General features: G+C 39.2%; 1 protein-coding gene across 1 annotated transcript in view; it reads left to right on the top strand.

Moving 5' to 3' along the window:
• Nucleotides 1–5,263: 5,263 nt before the first annotated feature.
• LOC132816642 (uncharacterized) overlaps nucleotides 5,264–20,957 on the top strand; it is a 46,930-nt gene continuing 31,236 nt past the window's right edge. The window contains exon 1 of the mRNA XM_060826469.1: nucleotides 5,264–5,334. Coding sequence (XP_060682452.1) covers nucleotides 5,265–5,334 — 70 coding nt within the window. The 5' untranslated portion in view covers nucleotide 5,264. The remainder of the gene's footprint in view (nucleotides 5,335–20,957) is intronic.

A 20,957-nucleotide genomic window follows, 5' to 3' on the forward strand; every position in this document is an offset into this window, starting at 1 on the left:
AGCCTATTAGATGCTAATGAAATAATCTTTAATCAACAATTACAGAAAGTGCTGGAGATACTCAGCATATCTGGCAACATCTGTAAAAAGAAAACAGAGTTCTTCAGAAGAGAAAATGTCAAGCTGGATTCAAAATGTTAACTCTGTTTCACTCACCACAGATGCTGCCAGGCCTGTTGAGTTTCTTCAGCACTTTCTATTTTATTTTCAGGTTTCCGACATCCGCAGTATTGTGATTTTATTTAATCATTAGACAATGTTGCTTTTAGTTGGTTTGTTACAATAAATGCCTTAAAACATGAAATCCTGTTGCGCTCTTCTTTGCAAAACAATTTGGAAATTCATATTGCTTTAAAGAGTCACTGGTTTCTACTAGCATTCTAACAAGTTGAAAGGTAACAAGGGCATGGATAAGGGTTTCAGCAGCACATGAGCTGAGGCAACTTCTTTCATTCACTGTAAGCTCCACCAACCAACTCATCTGTCCTGACAGCAGTAATACACACTGTTGTGCATTTCTATGGCTTGTACCCTTAGCTCAAATACCAATCTATCATGTCTCAGCATAACACACTGTGTCAATAGGTTTTTGGATATTTTCTAATCATATTTCAAAGGTGATATTATCCATCTCTGGAGCAGGTAGGATTTGAACTTAGGTCTCTCAGTTCAAAGGCAGGGACTCCACCACTCAATAGGTTTTTGTTCAGTAAGGAACAACTGCTTACAGGTGGAACCTTTGCTGTTCTCATGCAGCGACCACAGTTAGAGAACTGGAGATTTACCTAAATAACTTCTCCCCTGGAATTTTAGGACAAGGAAGCTAACAACAGCTTTCCCAGGACCATTCCAGACCAGGGAAGATATTTGAGACTCTCTTGTGTGTCACCAACAATTACAATAACTTTGTACATTTAACATAGAAAATATTTTTAATGTATTTCATAGGACCATCATCAAACAGATGGTCAAATGTTGAATCCAAGATGTATTTTTAAGCCACTTTAAAGGAGTAAAAGCCAGTAAAAAGATAGAGAGGCTGATGAAAGAGATTCCATATTGTAGGCTGCTGAAGTCACAACTGCATACCTGTAGTCAATGAAAATTAAGACAGTGCAATAAGCTGAGATATCACCAATGGTTGTAGGCAAGAAGTATTGAAGAAGTACTAATGGTGTCATGGTGTATTATTGGTACCCAGAGCAAGAAAGATCGGATCTATCTTCCTCAACTTCAGCTACAGGAATTCAGAACAAAGAGACATAACTGTGTCCATTGCTTCCACCCTAACTGTACCCAAAGGACAAAAGTGAAGCAAATGTTTTAGCTGTTTCCTGTTAGTCTAAACTTCAATTAATTAGATTATAACTGTGTAGGTATCATAAAAGTCCAGTTGAAGCCCCTCAGTAATTACTCACACACCCATAAGTCGCCATGATTGGTGGGTGCACCAGCTGCATATAAAACCAAGACAATAATGACTAGATGATTGGCTACAAAGCTTCATGCCCCATTGCAGTACAAGCTACTATCTATGCGAGTAAGGCATGGAATAGAGCAGCAATCGTCACATGAGTTAATCATCTTCCACCGGTGTGGTCTACATAAAAGATGTCAATTCCTTGAGGGTAGGGGAGTTATCGAATGGAGGATGTAGACTATCAAGTCCTGGTGGGACGGAGAGTGTTGGCGGGTGTTGGCAATGTTGAGTCGGAGGTCATTGGTGTAAGAGGTCTGTGGAACTCTAATTGAGGGCTAGTGTGGCAAGTTGGGAAGTCAGTTTAATAGTTATCCAAAAGATAGACTAGGATTTTAACAATGTAACTTTTCCTGTCCAACTAGTTTCTTAACTGTAGTGGAACTTCTGAGTTCTTTGGTTGAAATGGATACTTTCCAGTCACAGATGTAGGGAAATTGCACAGCACCATCATCAATTTCCAGGGTCATTCCCTCAGAGTTTGCTACATTGGGGATACCACAAGCTTCCTATATGTCCTTCCCATCTACACAGCAGAAACAACTATTTTGCTATTGGAAAATCTGAATCAATATATTTAAAAGCGTGAGAGACTTATCAGCTTCAGATTCCTTCAATCTAACCCCTGCTATAAATCAGAAAAAGTGCAAAAAACAATTACCAGGATGTTGCCAGAAATGGAGGGCTTGAACCAGGAAGAGAGGCTGGATAGGCTGGGACTTGGAGCGTAGGAAGTTGAGGGGTGACCTTATAGAGGTTTATAAAACCATGAGGGGCATAGATAAGCCAAGTCTTTTTCACAGGTTAGGGCAGTCTTAAAGTAGAGGGCATAGATTTAAGCTAAGAGAGGAAACATTTTAAAAGGATCTGAGAGACAAATTTTCCACATGGGGTGGGGGGGGTGCTTTTGTGGAATGAGCTACCAGAGGAAGTGGTAGAGGTGAGTACAATTACAACATTTAAAAGGCATTTGGGCAGGTACCTGGATAGGAAAATTTGAGAGGGATATGGGCCAAACGCAGGCCAACGGGACTGGTACAGTTTAGAAAACCTGGTCGGTATGAATAAGCTGGGCCGAAGGGCCTGTTTCTGTGCTATATGTCTCTATGACTCTACATGAGTCTCATCTCCTTTTATTCAAATTATGTACAGATATTTATGATTACTTTCTAAGTTTGCATAATTCATAGTTACACAAAAAAGTTCATTTGATCCAAAACAGACCAACTCTGATCAATATCCCGTTTTTGGTGGAAAAGTAACTTATTATAATGAAGTTGTCCCTTGACTTTCTAGGAAATACTATCTTGAAAACTAGAGATAGATGCTGCTGATGTTGGTCAAGGTGCAGTATCCAGTATAATTATAGAACTTAGGACCCTGTATTTTTTTATCTGATTGCGGGTTTCCTCCAGTGTATTGCAAGCATACTAGTGCAATAGCAAGAAACTTAGAATACTTTTTTTTATGTTCATGTATTTCTCATCAGCAGCTTTACAATGCTCTGAAGAGTGTGAACTATATTGTGGTTTTGCCCCTTATTTAAAGAAAATGTCTTGCTGCAGGGTTCACTGAAAAGTATTTAATTTAATATTCCTGTGTTAATTCCACATTCATTAAACTTTACTCACTCACTCTGACACCATCAATTTTAATTTTAAAAAGGGGTGGTGCAATAGTTAGCACTGCTACCTCACAGTGCCAGGGACCCAGGCTCGCTTCTAGCCTCGGGCGACTGTCTGTGTGGAGTCTGCACCTTCTCCCCGTGTCTGCGTGGGTTTCCTCCGGGTGCTCTGGTTTCCTCCCACAATCCAAAGATCTTCAGGTTAGGTGAATTGGCCATAGTAAATTGCCCGTAGTGTTCAGGGATGTGTGGGTTAGGTGCATTAATCAGGGGTAAATATAAGACAGTAGGGGAATGGGTCTGGGTGGGTTACTCTTCAGAGGGTCGGTAGGGACTTATTGGGCCAAAGGGCCTGTTTCCACACTGTAGGGATCCTATGATTAATGGAATTGAAAACAGAAAAGGTATTTTTAAAAATTGTTCAACTGCAAGCCTATGTAGAGCACTGTGTACAGGGCTGAGCAGGACATTGTGAGTTAGGCCACAACAGCAGATTTGTAAATGAAACAAAAACAGAAATTAGTGGAAAAACTCAGCAGGTCTGGCAGCATCAGAATTGGAGAAGGGTCTAAAGAAAGGTCACAGAAGAAGGGTCACTAGAGCCAAAATATTAACTCTGATTTCTCCCCACATATGCTGCCAGACGTGCTGAGTATTTTCCCAGCACATTTCAGTTTTTGTTTCTGATTTCCCTCAAGTGCATTTTGATTTCCAGTTTTAAATAAATCTGAATATATGGAGAGTAAAAGTGGGGAAGCCAGCATTTGAATAGACAAGTTGAAATATAACAATGGCAGGGATAAGTCTGTTTGCAGCAAAATGACATTTCTTTATTATTCTTTTATTAAATGTGGCTGTTTCTGGCAAGGCCAATGTTTGTTGCAGATCTCAACTGCCCTTGAGCTGAGTGGCTTACAGTTAATAGTTGATCAGATTGTCATTGGTCAGGAGTCACATATCGATCAGACTGGGGAAGGACAGCAGGTTTCTTACCCTGAAGGACATTGATGGAATAGATGGACATTAACAACAATCAATGGTAGTTACCATGGTAACCATGACTAAGCTAGCTTTATCTTCCAGATATTATGATTTGGAGATGCCGGTGTTGGACTGGGGTGTACAAAGGTAAAAATCACACAACACCAGATTATAGTCCAACAGGTTTAATTGGAAGCACTAGCTTTCAGAGCACTGTTACTTCGACAGGTGGTTGTGGAATATAAGATCGTAAGACAGAATTTATAGCAAAAGTTTACAGTGTGATGTAATTGAAATTATATTGAAAAAGACCTGGAATGTTTCTTGAGTCTCTCATCTTTTAGAATGACCATGTTGGTTTCAGTTCTTTCATATGTAAATTGCAGACATTTAAAAGTTACATTCTCAAGTGAACTTTAACAATTTTGTGTCATGTCAGCCCAGATAATGCATTTAAGGTGTGAGCGCCCTGTGTGGGATGTCTGTGCCACAATGATCTGACCACTTATGTTCTACTTATTGAATTCAAATTCCACCAAGATGCCTTGGCGGCATTTGAACTCATGTTTCAAAGGCATAAAACTGGGTTTCTACATTACTGCTCCAGTGATATTGCCACAAGTTAAGGTTGAGGAGTAGATGGGTGGGACAAGGCAGCTCTGATAATGCAGTGGATCTCACCTCTGAGATTAACAGAAAGCCAAGTCTATGATTAGGTTCAGCATCAGACAGTGACCAGAGAGAAGTGAAAACCATAAGCAAAATACCAAAATATCACAGATGATGATAATTAAACAGAAAAACATAAAATAATGGAACTACTCGGCAGACCTTGCAATATCCATGAGAAAGAGTTATTTTTTTCATGTCAGTAACATTTCATTAGATTTCCTCAAAAACGAGAAATAAACTTTGTGGTAACTGAGCTGAAATTGTGCCAGGGACTGAGGGTAATTTTTCAGAATTCTATTTGTTACGCCATGCAAATCATTCACTCAAAAGACACAATCCTACTCTGAGTTCTTATTTTAGCAGTAAAATGCTTTATTGTGCAATGGGGAAGCAGCAGTTACGTTCTATGTCACAGGAAAGAGAAACCACATGTTTCAACATTATCGGGTTTCACATCATAGTTAAAACAAGATAACTTACACTACTTGATGTGCTCCTTCCTACTGCAAGATGAAGCCTTCTTATTTGTATAAACTATTCTTCTACTGTGAAATAATTCTGATTATCCTCAGTGCTTCAGGTATGGTTCTTAATCTTCGCATTTTACCTTTTGCATAATGAAATTGTCCTGATACTATGAACCATTTCAGATTCACACAAGCCTTTGGAATGTAAACTTTGTGTAATGTTATTTACAGTGATATAACAATTCTAAAGCCCAGCAATTGTTCTATAATGAGGAATATAAATAGTAGATTTCATTTTGGGATACTGTATCCACGATGTAACAATTTCCACCATTAAAATTAAAGGGTGAGAAACTCTAGACTTACAGAATGCAGCTTTCTGATTTGTGCTGTAGAAGCAACAGAGCAGAGGCAGAAAATTAATTCTGAATTATATTTTGAGAATTCTAAGAATTAATGTGTGATGTATAAGTGGTTACATAAAATTACACCTGTATTTACCAACAAAACACTGTTGTACCTATCGCTAAATGTTCATACACCTACTTTACCAGCATTAATATTGGTAAATTGCTTAAGAAGTGCTGAGCAAAACTCTTCTGTTTGTTAATTTGATAAACCATTAATTCAAGTATTTGTATGTGCAACTATCCTATTCAGTTCTGATAATCATCAGTTTTGCAGTAGCATGTAGTTTAACGGACATGGTGAATCTAGAATGGTCCAACTTCTGCTTACAAAAATAAAGAAAAAAAATTATTCCTTTCATTGTCAAGCAGCAGCTTTGGGTGTGCAAGGATTATCTTGGGAATTAAGCTATTCTGCTTTTGCTGAGTGTAAATAGCATCTTACCTTTAACACAACTATGATTAGCCAAAAGATACAACATTTAGGCATAAATTTACCACAGCAAGACCAGCCAAATAATTAATTTGCTAAGAATGTCTTTAATGTGTAATAAATTGATACTATGACTCTATAATTGCTAATGATTACAAATCATCACTTTCAGCTCAAGAGAATGAACAATTCTAAGTGTGGAGTCTCATTCCTTCAGGTTGTGAATTGATTTAGAAGATTTGAAAGCTGTCAATAAATGTACTTTTTAAAATATTTTTTTCTCTCTCATTTCTTAATCCAAGTGTTTTTTTTCCTCTATCTTTATTTCTTTTCTGTTTATCCCTGATTTGTCATTGAATTCACCAAGTCTAAATTACACCATTCCTCAATCCTTCTGTTTAGTTCTTAACAATTAAATCTCATCAGTTCAAGAGATAACCACCCTGTTACATCTATTGCATCAATCTGCATCTTAAACAATTTTGTAGGCTAAGGATCTCCCACAGTATTGTAAAGATGTTGTTAAACTTGAAAGCGTTTCGAAATGACTTAGAAGGATGTTGCCAGGTTTGGAGAGTTTGACCTATAGGGAGAGGCTTAGTAGGCTGGGACTGTTTTCCCTGGAGTGTCAGAGGCTGAGGGGTGACCTTATAGAGGTTTATGAAATCATGAGAGGCATGGATACAGTTATTTTTTCTTTTCCCCAGGTTAGCAGTGTCCAAAACTAGAAGGCATAGGTTTAAGCTGAGAGGGGTAAGATATAAAAGGAACTTTTCTCATGCAGAGAGTAGTGCGTGTATGGAATGAGCTACTAGAGGGAGTAGTGAAGGCGGACACCAATAGAACATTTAAAAGGATGGGTGTATGGATAGGAAGAATTTGGAGGATATGGACCAAATGGGACTAGATTATTTTCGGACATGTTTCTGGCATGGACGGGTTGGATTGAAGGATCTATTTCTATGTTGTACATCTCTAAGACTGCATTTACCAAAAGACGAAGAAGGCATACATAGTTCAAGGAAACTCTGGGCCAATTGTAGTGAAATAAAGCAGACATTAGAGACAAGTATTGCTAAACGTTGCAAAAAAGTAAAAGAAAGCAATCTCAAATAGCTGTAGTTCATAATCACACCTTATTCTCGATGGACTGAATGGCCTTACTTCCACTGCTTCCACTGCTTTCCTGATTAATCATGCTGTTGTTTAGAGTGCGCGCTCATTGTCATTTAATTGATTAATCTTGTTGCAAAAATCTCATTTTTAAAATGTAGAAAAATTGTACTTACACAATGCCTTTTATGACTTCTGGGGATATCAAAGTAGTTCACAGCTAATTGAATACACTTCAAGTGCATTCAACCTTGTGCTGTAAGGAAATATGGCAGTAGATTAGAACACTGAGAACAAAACAGCAAATGTAAAATAAATGACCAAATAATCTCTTTTAATGATATTGATTGAGATAAATATTATCCAGAAGTCTTGAAGAATTTCATTCTCTCTCTCAAGGATGATCTTTGGATCTTTTACTTGCACATGAAAATAAAAGGTACTTGATTTCACATTTCATCCAAACGATACCATCAATATAATTCCCTCAGTAGAGCATTGATATGTCAGCATGGAACAGAATCTAAATCCACTAACCTAACCCAAAATCATGTCTGATTACATACATTAGGTTCCCCTGCACATTCCATGTTTGTTGGAAAACTAATATCCTCACACACCACAGGCGATGAGTTTGAAATATTTTCAGTGGTCACAAGAATGTGTATTCATTCACCTGGATCACAAACCCCTCTGCATGAAGCTGATCAGAAGCTGATTTCATATTCAGTTATTCATTGTTAAAGTACTACAGTGCTCAAAAGCATAATGGAACCTAACTGGATAGAGCTTTTGATCTGCATTGTTCACATTCAAGCACTTCAAATGCATTTCTCTTTGCATTTTTAGACAAATGTCTAACATGTTTATTTTGAATAGTCTCAATTCTGTAAATATATACAGCGGAACCTATTGCAAGTGTTTGAATTTTGCAAATCAAAGTTTCTGCCCTGTCTTCTTGAATGTTACAGGGTAAAAATCATTAAGAGAAATGATATTCGCTGAAAAGTAAGCTGAGAACAATGGATATTTACAGCACTGAAATAGAAAATACAGCCCGCCATGTCTGTATGGGATCTATAAGTAACTACTTTTCTCTAGCAACATACCACAGTTTACTAATATCCTCCAGTTAAAATTTGCTTTTGCTTTAAATGATGCAACAGCTTTGCTTCAACCACTGTCCACGGCAAGATATTTGGCATTTTAATTACTTTTTTCTATCCAAACAATTGTCAAAACTATCATTTTTTGCTTTCTTAATACAAACCTCAAATTGATGAGACCTCTTACTTTCTAATCAGAATCAATGGTCTTTCCCTCCTTACCATATCAGAAACATTTATAAATCAGAGAAAAACTATTTACTAATTTTTTTTCTTATGCTTTTAAAGATACAGCTCAGTAGCTCTCTCTCTCTTCATTTTTTAAAGGTTGGGAGCAGCACCCAAACTCACTCTGTAGAACTCAGATTTTTTAATTTATTATCATTTTTGTGGGATGTGTGTTTTGCTAGCTGGGCCAACGTTTATTGTCCATCCCTAGTCGCCCTTGAGAAGGTCATGGTGAGCTGCCTTCTTGAACCGCAGCAGTCCAGCTACCGTGGGTTGACCCACAATGCGATTACTGAGGGAATCATTATATCTAAAATGATAAAGATAGGAAACAAAAATATAATGATTTATAAAAATTGCCAGTGGATGTTAACAAATTAATCCACTAACTGGTTAAAATACCATTGAGTTGGATTTTCATGAGTGTTCATCACCTTCCATATAACTTTGAGAGAAACAGCGCTAAATGGGCTCAGGAAATCAAGAAAAAAAAACTGATGAAGGGCTTTTGCCAGAAACATCGATTCTCCTGCTCCTCCAATGCTGCCTGACCTGCTGTGCTTTTCCAGCACCACACTCTCGACTCTGATCTCCAGCACCTGCAATCCTCACTTTCGCCTAGCATATGTTTTGTATTTGTTAATGTTTGGTTTCTTAGATATCATTTTCTTTTCAAATCCATAAAATTCTTAGAAATTTCAGATTCCAGATGCCGTAAACTAAGATTACTAATACATATAGTCAAAAATACATTACTTAGATGCCAAAGTAATATTCATTAGTTTTATAAAGTATATTTCTGAGCACAGTTTCTTCACTGTTCTATATTCAAACATTCAATTTTTAAGCGTTTCTCATTTGCATAAGCAACAATCCAAAGAATTCTGCATTAATTGTTGCACACACTTCTAACAAACCTGCTCAGAATCTTATGTCACATCTTTCTTGTTGGGACTTGAATGGAGATCTCCTGGCCAAGGGGGAGGGACATTACCACTACACCAAAAGAGCCCTCGCATTTATTATTGTAGCCTGTCTTTACATTCTCTTTTACACCATCCCCGACATTTACAAAATAACAATTCAACAATCTGACATCTAGTCAAATATTAGAGGGCTTTAGCTGCAGGGCAATTGCCCAGCAGAATCTTCAAGACAATTCACTCAGAGTCTGCGACATTGGGGATTCTTTCATGAATTGTTGACTGACTCTCAATTACACAGCAGAAAATCTGGCCATCAGAAAATCAAATGGATAATTTTTGCACGTTTGTGTATTTTTATCACACATAATAAAACTGGTGAATGACGAGATAATCTATCTTTGTCTCATAGTATTTTAAGGAGGAAGTTTTATTTATTGTCCAGGGAAGCTGAAGTGAATGTCTAAAAAGAATTTCATTAGTCATGTTTTCTCACGATTAGGGCCCTATATGGCATAAGGAATTTCTTACAGCCATAAGCAATATAAGACTAAACAATATCTCAGGAACAGGAATTTAGCTTTGCATGTTTCGAATAATCTGATCTGAGCTACATTGAGACACACATGAGTCTAGAAGCCAGAGTAAACCATTCAACACCTCAAACCTGACCCTCCACCCGATTTGATCATGGCTGACCCTTGCTATTCTTTCCTGACAAAAATTGATCAATCTCAGGTTTAGACTTTTCAATTAACCCAGTGTCAACAGCTTTTTGAAAGTAGAATTCCAGAAGTTAGAATATGCCTCTAAACAACTATTGATGTTGTTTAGACTCCTGCCAGTCTAAGCGTCTTTCTTAAGTCGGCGTCCAGTGATCTTCAATGGGGTTGATGACAATTTAATCTGTGATGAGAAGGTGCCAGTGTTGGACAAACTCAGAAGTCACATGACACCAGGCTATAGTCCAACAGGTTTACTGGAAATCACAAGCTTTCGAAAGGTTGCTCCTTCATTCCATGAAGTGACATCACCTGACAAAGGAGCAGCACCCGAAAGCTTGTCATTTCAGATAAACCTGTTGGACTATAACCTGTTGCCGTAAGACTTCTGAATTTAATCTGCAGCAAATTGGCGTTATGGTGGGTCAGTAAGTTTCCCCTGAGGTAAATACATTTCCTTTTGTGAGATTAAAAGGGAAAACAGAACATTTCTGCTGTCCCCATACGTGAAGCCTGAGTCTGTGTTCCATCAGGTTCCCTCTCCTCCCCTCCTTCCTCAGCCAATGCACTTTCATGGACTCTCCATTCCCTGGCCCCTGATGCCGTACCATCTATTCTCGGTGACTTAGATGACTGAACCGAGCTGTCCAATCTTCGTAATCTTCACTTGCCCCTCTTCTCCCGCCCACCAACTGTTGTTTTCCACTGAAAAATAATGTGACAGTGGAATGGAAAATTCATCAGAGTGTGGAAAGTAGCAGAGATCAAAGTACATTTCGACCAGTACAAAAAATGAGAAGTACAAATTTAACACAGATAAATTTTCAGCCTTGTACTTTGACCATCAAAGCTCCATAATCACTGAAATAGATTCAACTATATTTTCACCTCAACAGTTTTTTCAAAGTACTTTTTCTCTCAAACTGCCTATAATGACAACATGACAGCCGGGGAATGGCTTGGTGTGATGCTGTGTATGGTGTAATCCTGGTGGTGTTTCTCTGACCACTGGATCATGACCAAGGACAAAGCCCCAGAAAAACAATTTGATTTTTAATTATTATAAATAATTGTTAAGATAAAACTAAACAAAAACCCATGGAAATAATTTACTGCCATATTCCAGTAATTGTTAATCTGAAGGCAAATGTTACCCAACCAGTTTTCTTCCGTCTAAATATTTTAATGCAGTCCCCTTTGTCTAAATATTTGCCTGACAGTATTAGTTGAATTTTTGCTTTCGTAGTTAAAGTGAGCTGGCAGTTAGTTTCGCAACATTGAGTCCACTGAATGGCCAAATGCAGCTCATTAATCAAAGATGTGAGATTGAGGACATGCTTTCACACATCTGGTGCTATATTTCAAGGGTAGTGGCATATTCATTGAAATGCTGTAAGCTAGAAATGATCCCTGACACTGTGCTGTTTGACCCTAATCATCAAAGACATGGCCCAGAGAAAGTTAAGCTCATCCCCTGTTCACAAACTTAAATTTGGCAATGTTGTTGGATGGAGGGCTAGCACTGACACAGAAGGCCATGCGACCTCACACAGCGAGCTTGAAGCAGCAAACCCAGCAATACCATAGGGATGTCTTCCGCATTCTGCAAGGCTAAATCTCACCTTCAGCTCTCTGCTAACTCTAATACTGCACATGCATCTCACGTAGGATGAAGTATTACACTCTCAGTACATCACGCATCATGATCACTTGAGGACTGTCACCCATCTCAACATGCCCCAAATTGCCCTTTCTCCTTTCACTGGGGACATCTCAGCTGATCACTAGCTGCTTTTGCATCCACTTCCATCATATTCAATCCTTTCTTTCATCTCTGCCCAACAGGCTCACTTCACTTGAACTGACTTTTCAGTAGCATGCTGGCTGAACTAACTGGAATCTTCAGATTCAATGCATTTGACTTGCAGGACTCACCATGGCCCTATGCTTGGACTGAGTATCTGACTGACCATCGCCTGTCTCCCATGGTATAAATGGACAAACTTCTTGTCTGACTATGGCATCACTCCCTGACTTACTCCCTTCACCCAAATAAGGACCCTTCTCCTTTGACTTTCACACATCGCCATTTGAAGTATATTCCCTGTTTGTCACATAAGCTGTTTGCACCTGCAACAGTTTTGATGTTGATGGAGTACATTGTTGTGCAGTGACATGTCTATCCTTGTTTGACTAAATCATTTATTTTTCAAACTTCCCTGCTGCCACTCTGACCTTTTGTCCTGTGAGTAGTTGAGGTAACTCGAGCCTGCCTATAGATCATTCATCTTCTTCATTCTCCCTCATTTGCATCTCAGGAAATATGGTTGATGGTGACTTGGCAATATCATTCACATGTACATTCAAAACATGATGTCTGCTAGTGATGATAACCTCCATATCTTGTGGTTTAACTCTAAGGAGCAATCTGGTTACATTTCAAGATGAATTATTGTACAAACCATTCACTCATTGAGACCATTTCATCTATGGTAACATGGTGAGGATGTCAAATGGAGGGTTACAAACATTGTTCCTTGTTCAAGCTAACTTCAGTAATTACAAACCAGTCAGTTGAAATATAGTGGTGGGGAGACTTTAGGGAGCAATTATTCAGCATAGAATTAATAGTCACATGAAAACCTGTGGGTTAATTCAGCAGAGTTGGCATGAATTTTTAAGAGGAAATTGTACCTACTGAAGTAGCTGGAGCTTGTTTGAAGAGGTAAGAGAAAGGATTGTTGAGGGCAAACTTGTGGGTGTGATGCACATAAGTTCACTATCGATACTCAATACAAACCCACACAGCAGACTTGTCAGAAATATTGTAGATCATGGAATAAAAGGAACTATTACACAATGAACAAAACATTGGCTAAAGGATCGAAAAAATAAAGTAATAGTTCATGAATATTTTTCTGGCTGGAGGAGTGTTTCTGGTGGAGTTCCCCAGAGATGAGTATTGTGACATTTGATTTTCCTGATAAAAAGGAATGATCTTGATCTCCGTGTGAAGGGGACAATTTAAAATTTTGCTTTCAACACAACACCTGGGAGGATTATATACGGTGAGGAGTACAGTGTAAAATGTCCGGAGGACATTGACATGTTTGTGAACTGGCCGGATAGGTGACAGATCAAGTTCAATGTGCAGATATGCAATGTGATGCACTTTGGCACAAAAAACATAGAGAGACAATATAGAGTGGGCCTCTAGACCTGGACCGAGAGGCCCAGGTGCAAGTCATACCTGCTCCGGAGGTGTGTAATAACATCTGTGAACAGGTTGATTTTAAAAAATAGGTTAATTTTTTAAAATTAAAATGTAGCGTATTATTCCAATGAGTGTGCAAGACTTGGGAGACCTGGGTATATTTGTACATAAGGCATTAAAGGTGGCAGAGCCAATGAAGAGAACTGCTAATAAAGCATACAGTTTTTAAGTGTTTTGCAAAAGATGAAATGCAATGTGAGAAAACACTTTTGCACATAGTGAGAAGTTAGAGTCTGGAACGCACTACTGCACGCAGGTTCAATTAAAGATTATAGAAAGCAACAGATGATTATTAAAATAGAAACAATGCACAAGGTCATATGGAAAAGGCTATAACTTGGCACTATGTCAAAATGTTCAGACAGCTGATGCAGATATGATGAGCTGAATAGTCTCCTTCAGCACATTTGCAATTCTGTGATTTTGAGATTCTGTGATTCCCCCTCACTTGACACACACATAGCCTGAAGGGTTTGCCTGTACTCTGTGCTCCATTGTCAGAAATAATTTGTTCAAGTGCACCAAATGTGTCATGTGCTTACCATCAATTCACTTGAAATGTTCTTTACCAGTCTGACAACTGGAAATTTTAAGAAAAGTTTGATGACTAAGATTCAGCACTTTCCATTCATGGGAAAAAGATCACTGACGATGTTTGACTAAGGGACTGATAAAATCTCGTAGGGGTACAGAGGTTCAGTTCATTGACATGGTTTGCTACACATCCTCACCAACTTTTCAATGTCATCATTAAATCCTGATCAATAAATTATAATACATGCCCACTGTCTTGTCTGCTCCATGCCTGTATATCCTCAGTTTTTTTTTGCAACAATATGTTCTGGTGAAGAGATTCGAGCACAAGTGTTGGTTTACATCTCAAGACACCAAGCTCATCTCTGTATGGCCAAAAGCATCTGTAAGACTATGGTACTGCTCCGAGCATGTAGAGCCACCTTCAGTTTCTTATAAAAAGATAAACTTGCTCAGAGATGTTACTACTCATGCCTGGAGGAGTTGAGTCTTGAATGCAGGACCAAAAACAGGAATTGCTGGAAAACTTCAGCAGGTCTAGCAGCATCCATGGAGAGACATTGCAGTTAATGTTCTGAGGCAAGTGACTCTTCCTTAGAACTGCTGGACCCCAAACTCAGAGGTGGGGACACTACCACTGTGCCACAAAGTTAAACAACACCAGGTTATAGTCCAACAGGTTTATTTGGAAGCACACTAGCTTTTGGAGCACTGCTCCTTCATTAGGACCTACTGATGCTCCAAAATGGATGCTCCCAAATAAACCTGTTGGACTATAACCTGGTGTTGTGTGATTTTTAACTTTGTACACCCCAGTCTATCACCAGCATCTCCAAATCATGACTGTGCCACAAGGACTCCTAGAAAGACACTGCACAGATTGGAACTCAGGGTCATCCTGCTTTTTTAGACAGGTGCTTTAACCAATGAAGAACCACCCAGGGCTGCTCTTCAATGACAGCCTTCAGTTGTTAAATATTTCTGAATGAAGCTGGCCATGTGTATGTTTTTTTTTGATTCATTGACAAGATGAAGGTGTCACTGGCTAGGCCAGGATTTATTGCCCATTCTTAATTGCCTAGAGGGCAGTTAGGGGCCAATCACATTGCTGTGGGTCTGGAGTTGTGTGTAGGCCAGACCAGGTGAGGATGGCAGATTTCCTTCCCTAAAGGTAGATATTAGTAAACTAGATCAGTTTTTCCAATGATTGGCAATGGATTTGTGGTCATCATTAGACTCTTAATTCCAGATTTCTGTTGAAATCAAAATCCACCATCTAGCATGGCAGGATTCAAACTCATGTCCTCAGAACATAGTTCTATGGATTAACAGTCCAGCAATAGCACCGCTAGGCCATCATCTCCCCTTCATTTACCAAATTTTGTTGCCAAATTGCAATGGATTTGCTCATCTTCCACATGGATGTCTACGCAATGAAAATATAGATCCAATGGAATGTCTGTATCTTTAATCCAGCTTTAGGAATTTGCATAGCACATCTTTGGTGATCATTTGGTACCAGGCTTGTGGCAGACTCAGTCATTTTCCTGTTCTATTACCTGAAGCTATTGTGGTTTTGGTGGTGCACCTGTCAGAGTTTGCAACAAATCATTTCCATTAGCTTGTGATTGATTGCCATAGTGAATTACTTATTGAAGTGAAGTGAAACATATTAGAATCCCCCTCCCACTCCACCGAGGACATGCAGGTCCTTGGACTCCTCCACCGGCAGAACACAACTACACGACGGCTGGAGGAGGAGCGCCTCATCTTCCGCCTGGGAACCCTCCAACCACAAGGTATGAATTCAGATTTCTCCAGCTTCCTCATTTCCCCTCCCCCCACCTTGTCTCAGTCGGTTCCCTCAACTCAGCACCGCCCTCCTAACCTGCAATCCTCTTCCTGACCTCTCCGCCCCACCCCACTCCGGCCTATCACCCTCACCTTGACCTCCTTCCACCTATCCCACCTCCATCGCCCCTCCCCCTAGTCCCTCCTCCCTACCTTTTATCTCAGCCTGCTTGGCTCTCTCTCTCTTATTCCTGATGAAGGGCTTATGCTCGAAACGTCGAATTCTCTATTCCTGAGATGCTGCCTAACCTGCTGTGCTTTGACCAGCAACACATTTGCAGCTGTGATCTCCAGCATCTGCAGACCTCATTTTTTACATGAGTAAATATGCCATACTTGATATTGGAATCATTAGACTGTGCTTGTAATAGGTATTTGAATCCAAAAACAATTTTCTTGGCATCTTACACAATGTTTGATCCTATTCCTTTCTACAAAGCTCTTACTTCTAGGATTGTCTTTTTCCTTGGGTGCATTTCTCAAGCTGACAATGCTTGTTTGAGTGAATTGAAGATATATCGACAGACACCCACCATACACATTTCTTTGAGAGTTCTCTCAATGATGATGCTTTGTTCCAAAAGTTTGAAATTTAACGTACCAAGAAATTGAAAAGTCCAAGAAATCTCTGTGTATTTTCTTGGTCTTTTGTGGTGGATGTTTATGTTACCTCCTTGACTTTTCCTGGGTCAGGAGAGATTCCACAATTTGAACATACAAAGCCAAAATATATTGACCTGACTTACATTTACCTGTCTTCTCTCATATAAGAAAATGAACCCTTAGAAATGAGCTTCTTCCATCAGTGAGTGAAGCCCAACTTTGGTTTTGCCCATTGACACAATATCATCAACGACATGTATACATCCAGGCACAGTTTCTGAAATTCTGTTCATATGTTGCTGGAACTGAATATGATTGACATATTTACCAAAAGGTAGCCTCTTAAAGGAATATTTTCCAAATGGTGTTCTGAAGGTAGTGACTTCCTAATGCTTCTTGGCTAAGCCTAGTGACTAAAATCTTTGGTATCCAGACTTGAAACAAACTTGGTTCCTATTTGGAATTTGGAGACATGGTTTCAGAGTGACCAGGACTGGCAACTCAAAACCTTGGTATTCGATGTTCTGACAAAACAGGCAAAAATGATAGGAGGTTGGATAGTGTTATTAATAAAGGAAGATATGAGTACAACTGTAAGAAGTGACATAGATTCAATAGATTTTTATGTGGAATTAGTTTGGGTGGAAATAAGGATTAGCAAGGGAAAGGAATCATATGTTGGAGTCATCCAAAAGTAACCACAGAGTTGCCTTGCTGTAGGACAAAATATAATTCAGAAAATTATGGAGGCATATAAACAGGGCATGACAATTGTCATGGGCAATCTTAATCTGCCTTTTGACTAGGTAACTCAGATAAGCACAGGGAAAATTGAAGATGAATTTGGAACATGTACCAGATATTTTAGAACTTAAGCAGGGACAGGTTATTTTAGGTGTAGTGGAGACACACAGACATCAGGAGAATGTGCAAACTTCACACAGACAGTCACCCAAAGGTGGAATCAAACCCAGGTCCCTGGTGCTGTGAGGCAGCAGGGTCCGTGTGGGGCAGATCAGCCTTGATCTTATAGAATGGCACAGCATAATAGAGAGGCTCACTGGCCTACACTGTTCCTATTTGTTAACTTTTATACAGTAAAGAGTAACCCCCAAATACAATGTATACTGAGTGCTGCAGTGCAAAAATTCCTGTAGTGTGTGATCATGTGACAGCATCTGGGTACTTGTCTATAATGCATGTTGAGTTCTTAAAGGTACATCATTTTAAATGACAATGGGATGTGTAAGAAGCTTTAAAGGGAGGAATCATTTTTCTTTATGTGAAAGAAGCTCTTTTTACGAGAGACCAATAAAATTATCAATCATCGATATTCTTTAAAGCGAGAAAGCAGAAACTGCAAGCACTTGAAACTTTTAACTTAATGTGAATGAACATCATGAATGAAATGTAAAGTTCAGAGAGGGTAGAGTGCCAATTCTGTTGCCATGATAATGTATCTTAGATAGGATTTTGTCCTGGATAGAATATAAAGCACCAACTGGAGCCATTTATTGAATTACTTTTTTTAACATTATGCTAATTTTTATACAATTAAACTTAATACAAGACTGCAGGTAGCATCACCCCTCTCTCAAATTTGTTATTACATTGCTACTGTACTGTTTACACATCTGAGCATTGACCACTTGCTCTATATTAGCGAACTAGTGGTTCAAGTGTTTTAACAGAGTACTGTATATGATAGCTGTCTGGCTTGACACTTGGCTCACCTGTTCATGTTACATGCATCTATTATTTTGTTGTCTCTGTTACTCCAATTTTCTCAAACCGTGCAAACCTGTGTAAAAGTGAGCTTATCAAAACTCACCAAATTCTGTCTACTTGTCACTCCAGTGCCTGATGGTTTGCAGACACAAACAGAAAATATTCAACAGGTCTGACAGCCTTTATAGAGATTTAAAAAAACTAAGTTAATTTTCATTTCAGACATTTTTCTTCTGTGTCAGCTCACATCACAGAATTACAAATTTCTCATTCTTCCTTTCAAATGACACAATGACCTTGCCTCTCCTTCATTAAGTGGGCTCAGCCAGCCCTCAACACTCTCAGATCACTTCGTTATTCAAAATGAATTTTTGGAAAACTGTCATAACTTTCTTGTTGATGGGCGTGCTTACCACTCTCTAAGTCCTAAGCTCCAGGATTTACTCTTTGCATTCCTTTCCTCCTTTAAGATGCTAATTAAAACATTTATCATTAACTGAATATCTAGTCTCACTTCCAATATGTGCTTTCTTCTTAAATTTTGTTTGAAACCATTCCCATGAAGTGCCTTTGGATTTTTTTATATGTTAAAGGAGCCATACAAATGAAGGTTTTGTAGAATTGTAGAATTAAGAGTATTTCTATAGGCTATGCTTGTGTTTGCTTCAACTTAAGTAACTTGAGTGAACTGCTACAGAACAACCTGGAAATTTAAATAATACAATCACAGTGTTTGGTGACAGAGGTGTTGGTCAAAGGCACTGATCAGGCGAATTGCTCTGCTCTGTTTTTTGTCAAGCTTCTTTACTGTTCTCCCAATTTCCTTTGTTTAATTAAGTTGGCCCTGCTAGAGCTCAAAGGAATCAGAACATCAACTATTCATTACAGGATAATACACTTCAATCTTCCCTTTAAAGTGACAATGTTGGACAGTATGTCATTAGACGTCACTCCCAAATTGATGATGACTGAAGGTATAGAAATAGCAATGCCTCTGAAGGTCAGACGTAGATGGCTGGGTTTCCCCTGCTTGAGATCAATATGATTCATGTAGCAAGAATGCTAGCTGACACTTGGCAGTCCAAGTTTGGATGTCATGGTGTTCTGCGTTGGCTGCTTCATTACTGAAGCTGTTTTCTCTCAAATAGAAACCTAAAGGAAGACCACCTTGGAAAGCTTGGTCTGTTCTTGGTCTAATTTTACTAAAGTGCCGCACTACATTCTTAAAGTGTCCTTACTATGGAGAAAATACTTAGGTTTTGCAAGGAATGTGATGTGCAGTGATCTCTCTTGCCACTGCTTTATGAATAGATGAATCAGTAAAGGTGATAATTAGTGAGGATGAATCAAATAGATTATTTCCTCATTTTGTTTCCTTACTACTTCACAGAGCCTCAGGCTACATGTTATGTTGTTTAAGATTTGGTTAGTTTTCTAATAATTCTAACTGTCATTGGATAGACCTAATGAGGAGGAGTGTCAGAAGAGGCACTCTTCTCTTCAGGAAAAGGCCAGGGGAGCAACTCAAGAATTTGCAAGGAGGTGATGCCAAGACACTGGGTCTCCATCTCCAGATTTCCAATTTCAGAAGCCCCCATGTCAGAGGTGCCCCTCACCTGTCCAGGCAATCGGATGTAATAATAGTCCACTAAATGTAACACAAACTAAATTCTGTTTGCTCAAACAATTCTGGACTTATTTACAGCTAAATAATACAAACAGTACAGAGAAATCTCCAAGCACAGCCCAAGCCACAAATGTTGCAGAATTGAGTTTGTGATGATATGACAACATCTAGCTACTTGCCCCATTTGCATTTGATCTCTTAAAGTGATGGATCTTCACATGTGATAACCCAACGTGAGGCATCATAGACATCCTGACGTCCCCCTACTTTGAGTAGCCAAGGTTACTGACAGCCTAATGTTTTCTGCACCCATGTCATTCCAGGGGTTAAATCTAAGTGGGGCCATCACATATATGAAAGCTTATCACACCATCCGAAAGGTCACAAATTGCTAATTCCAGAGGGTGGGACATTATATTCATTTTGAGACAGATGGGCTGGTTCATGTATAGGTTACATTGGACTTCTTTTTTAACCACGGTAGCTCAGTGGTTAGCACTGCTGCCTCATGACACCAGGGACCTGGGTTCAATTCCAGCCTTGGATGATGGGTTGTGTGGAGTTTTCACACTCTCCCTGTGTCTTTGTGGGCACCCTCTGGGTGCTCCAGTTTCCTCCCACCATCCAAAAGATGTGCAGTTTAAGTGGATTGGCCATGGGAAACGCAAGGATAGGATGGGCCTGTGTGGGATGTTCCTCAGAGGGTCAATGTGGACTCAATGGGCCGAATGACCTGCTTCTGCACTGTAGGGATTCTATGAATCCCTGAAGTACTGGGGAATGTCCATTGCAGCCTGCAAGGCACCAGCAGACCAGCCTGTTAGAATCCTGAACAGGAAAGGCCCCTACTCACTTCATCCCCAGCTGGGCTGTCACCATTCAGGTACACAGACACTCAGAGATGTTACACCTAGAAGCATCTACTCACATAAGCCTGAATTGAACAAGTTGTATCATGGAGTTATGTCCCAGAATCCCCTTTGGTAGCTCTTATAAGCAGCTTTATAGCTCTGTGGTGGTCTTCATAATTTTTTCTATTCAGCAGAATCTGTGTGATTCTTCGCATTTCTGTAAGCCGTTTCTTTTAGTTTATGCTGTCCATTATCTCTCGAGTTGTCCATGGCTGTTTATTCTGTGAAGTGGACTTCTTCCCCCTCAAGGGCTTAAACTGATTTTGTATTGTGGTA

Source organism: Hemiscyllium ocellatum, chromosome 6 (assembly GCF_020745735.1).
Source record: "Hemiscyllium ocellatum isolate sHemOce1 chromosome 6, sHemOce1.pat.X.cur, whole genome shotgun sequence".
Taxonomy (NCBI): Eukaryota; Metazoa; Chordata; class Chondrichthyes; order Orectolobiformes; family Hemiscylliidae; genus Hemiscyllium; species Hemiscyllium ocellatum.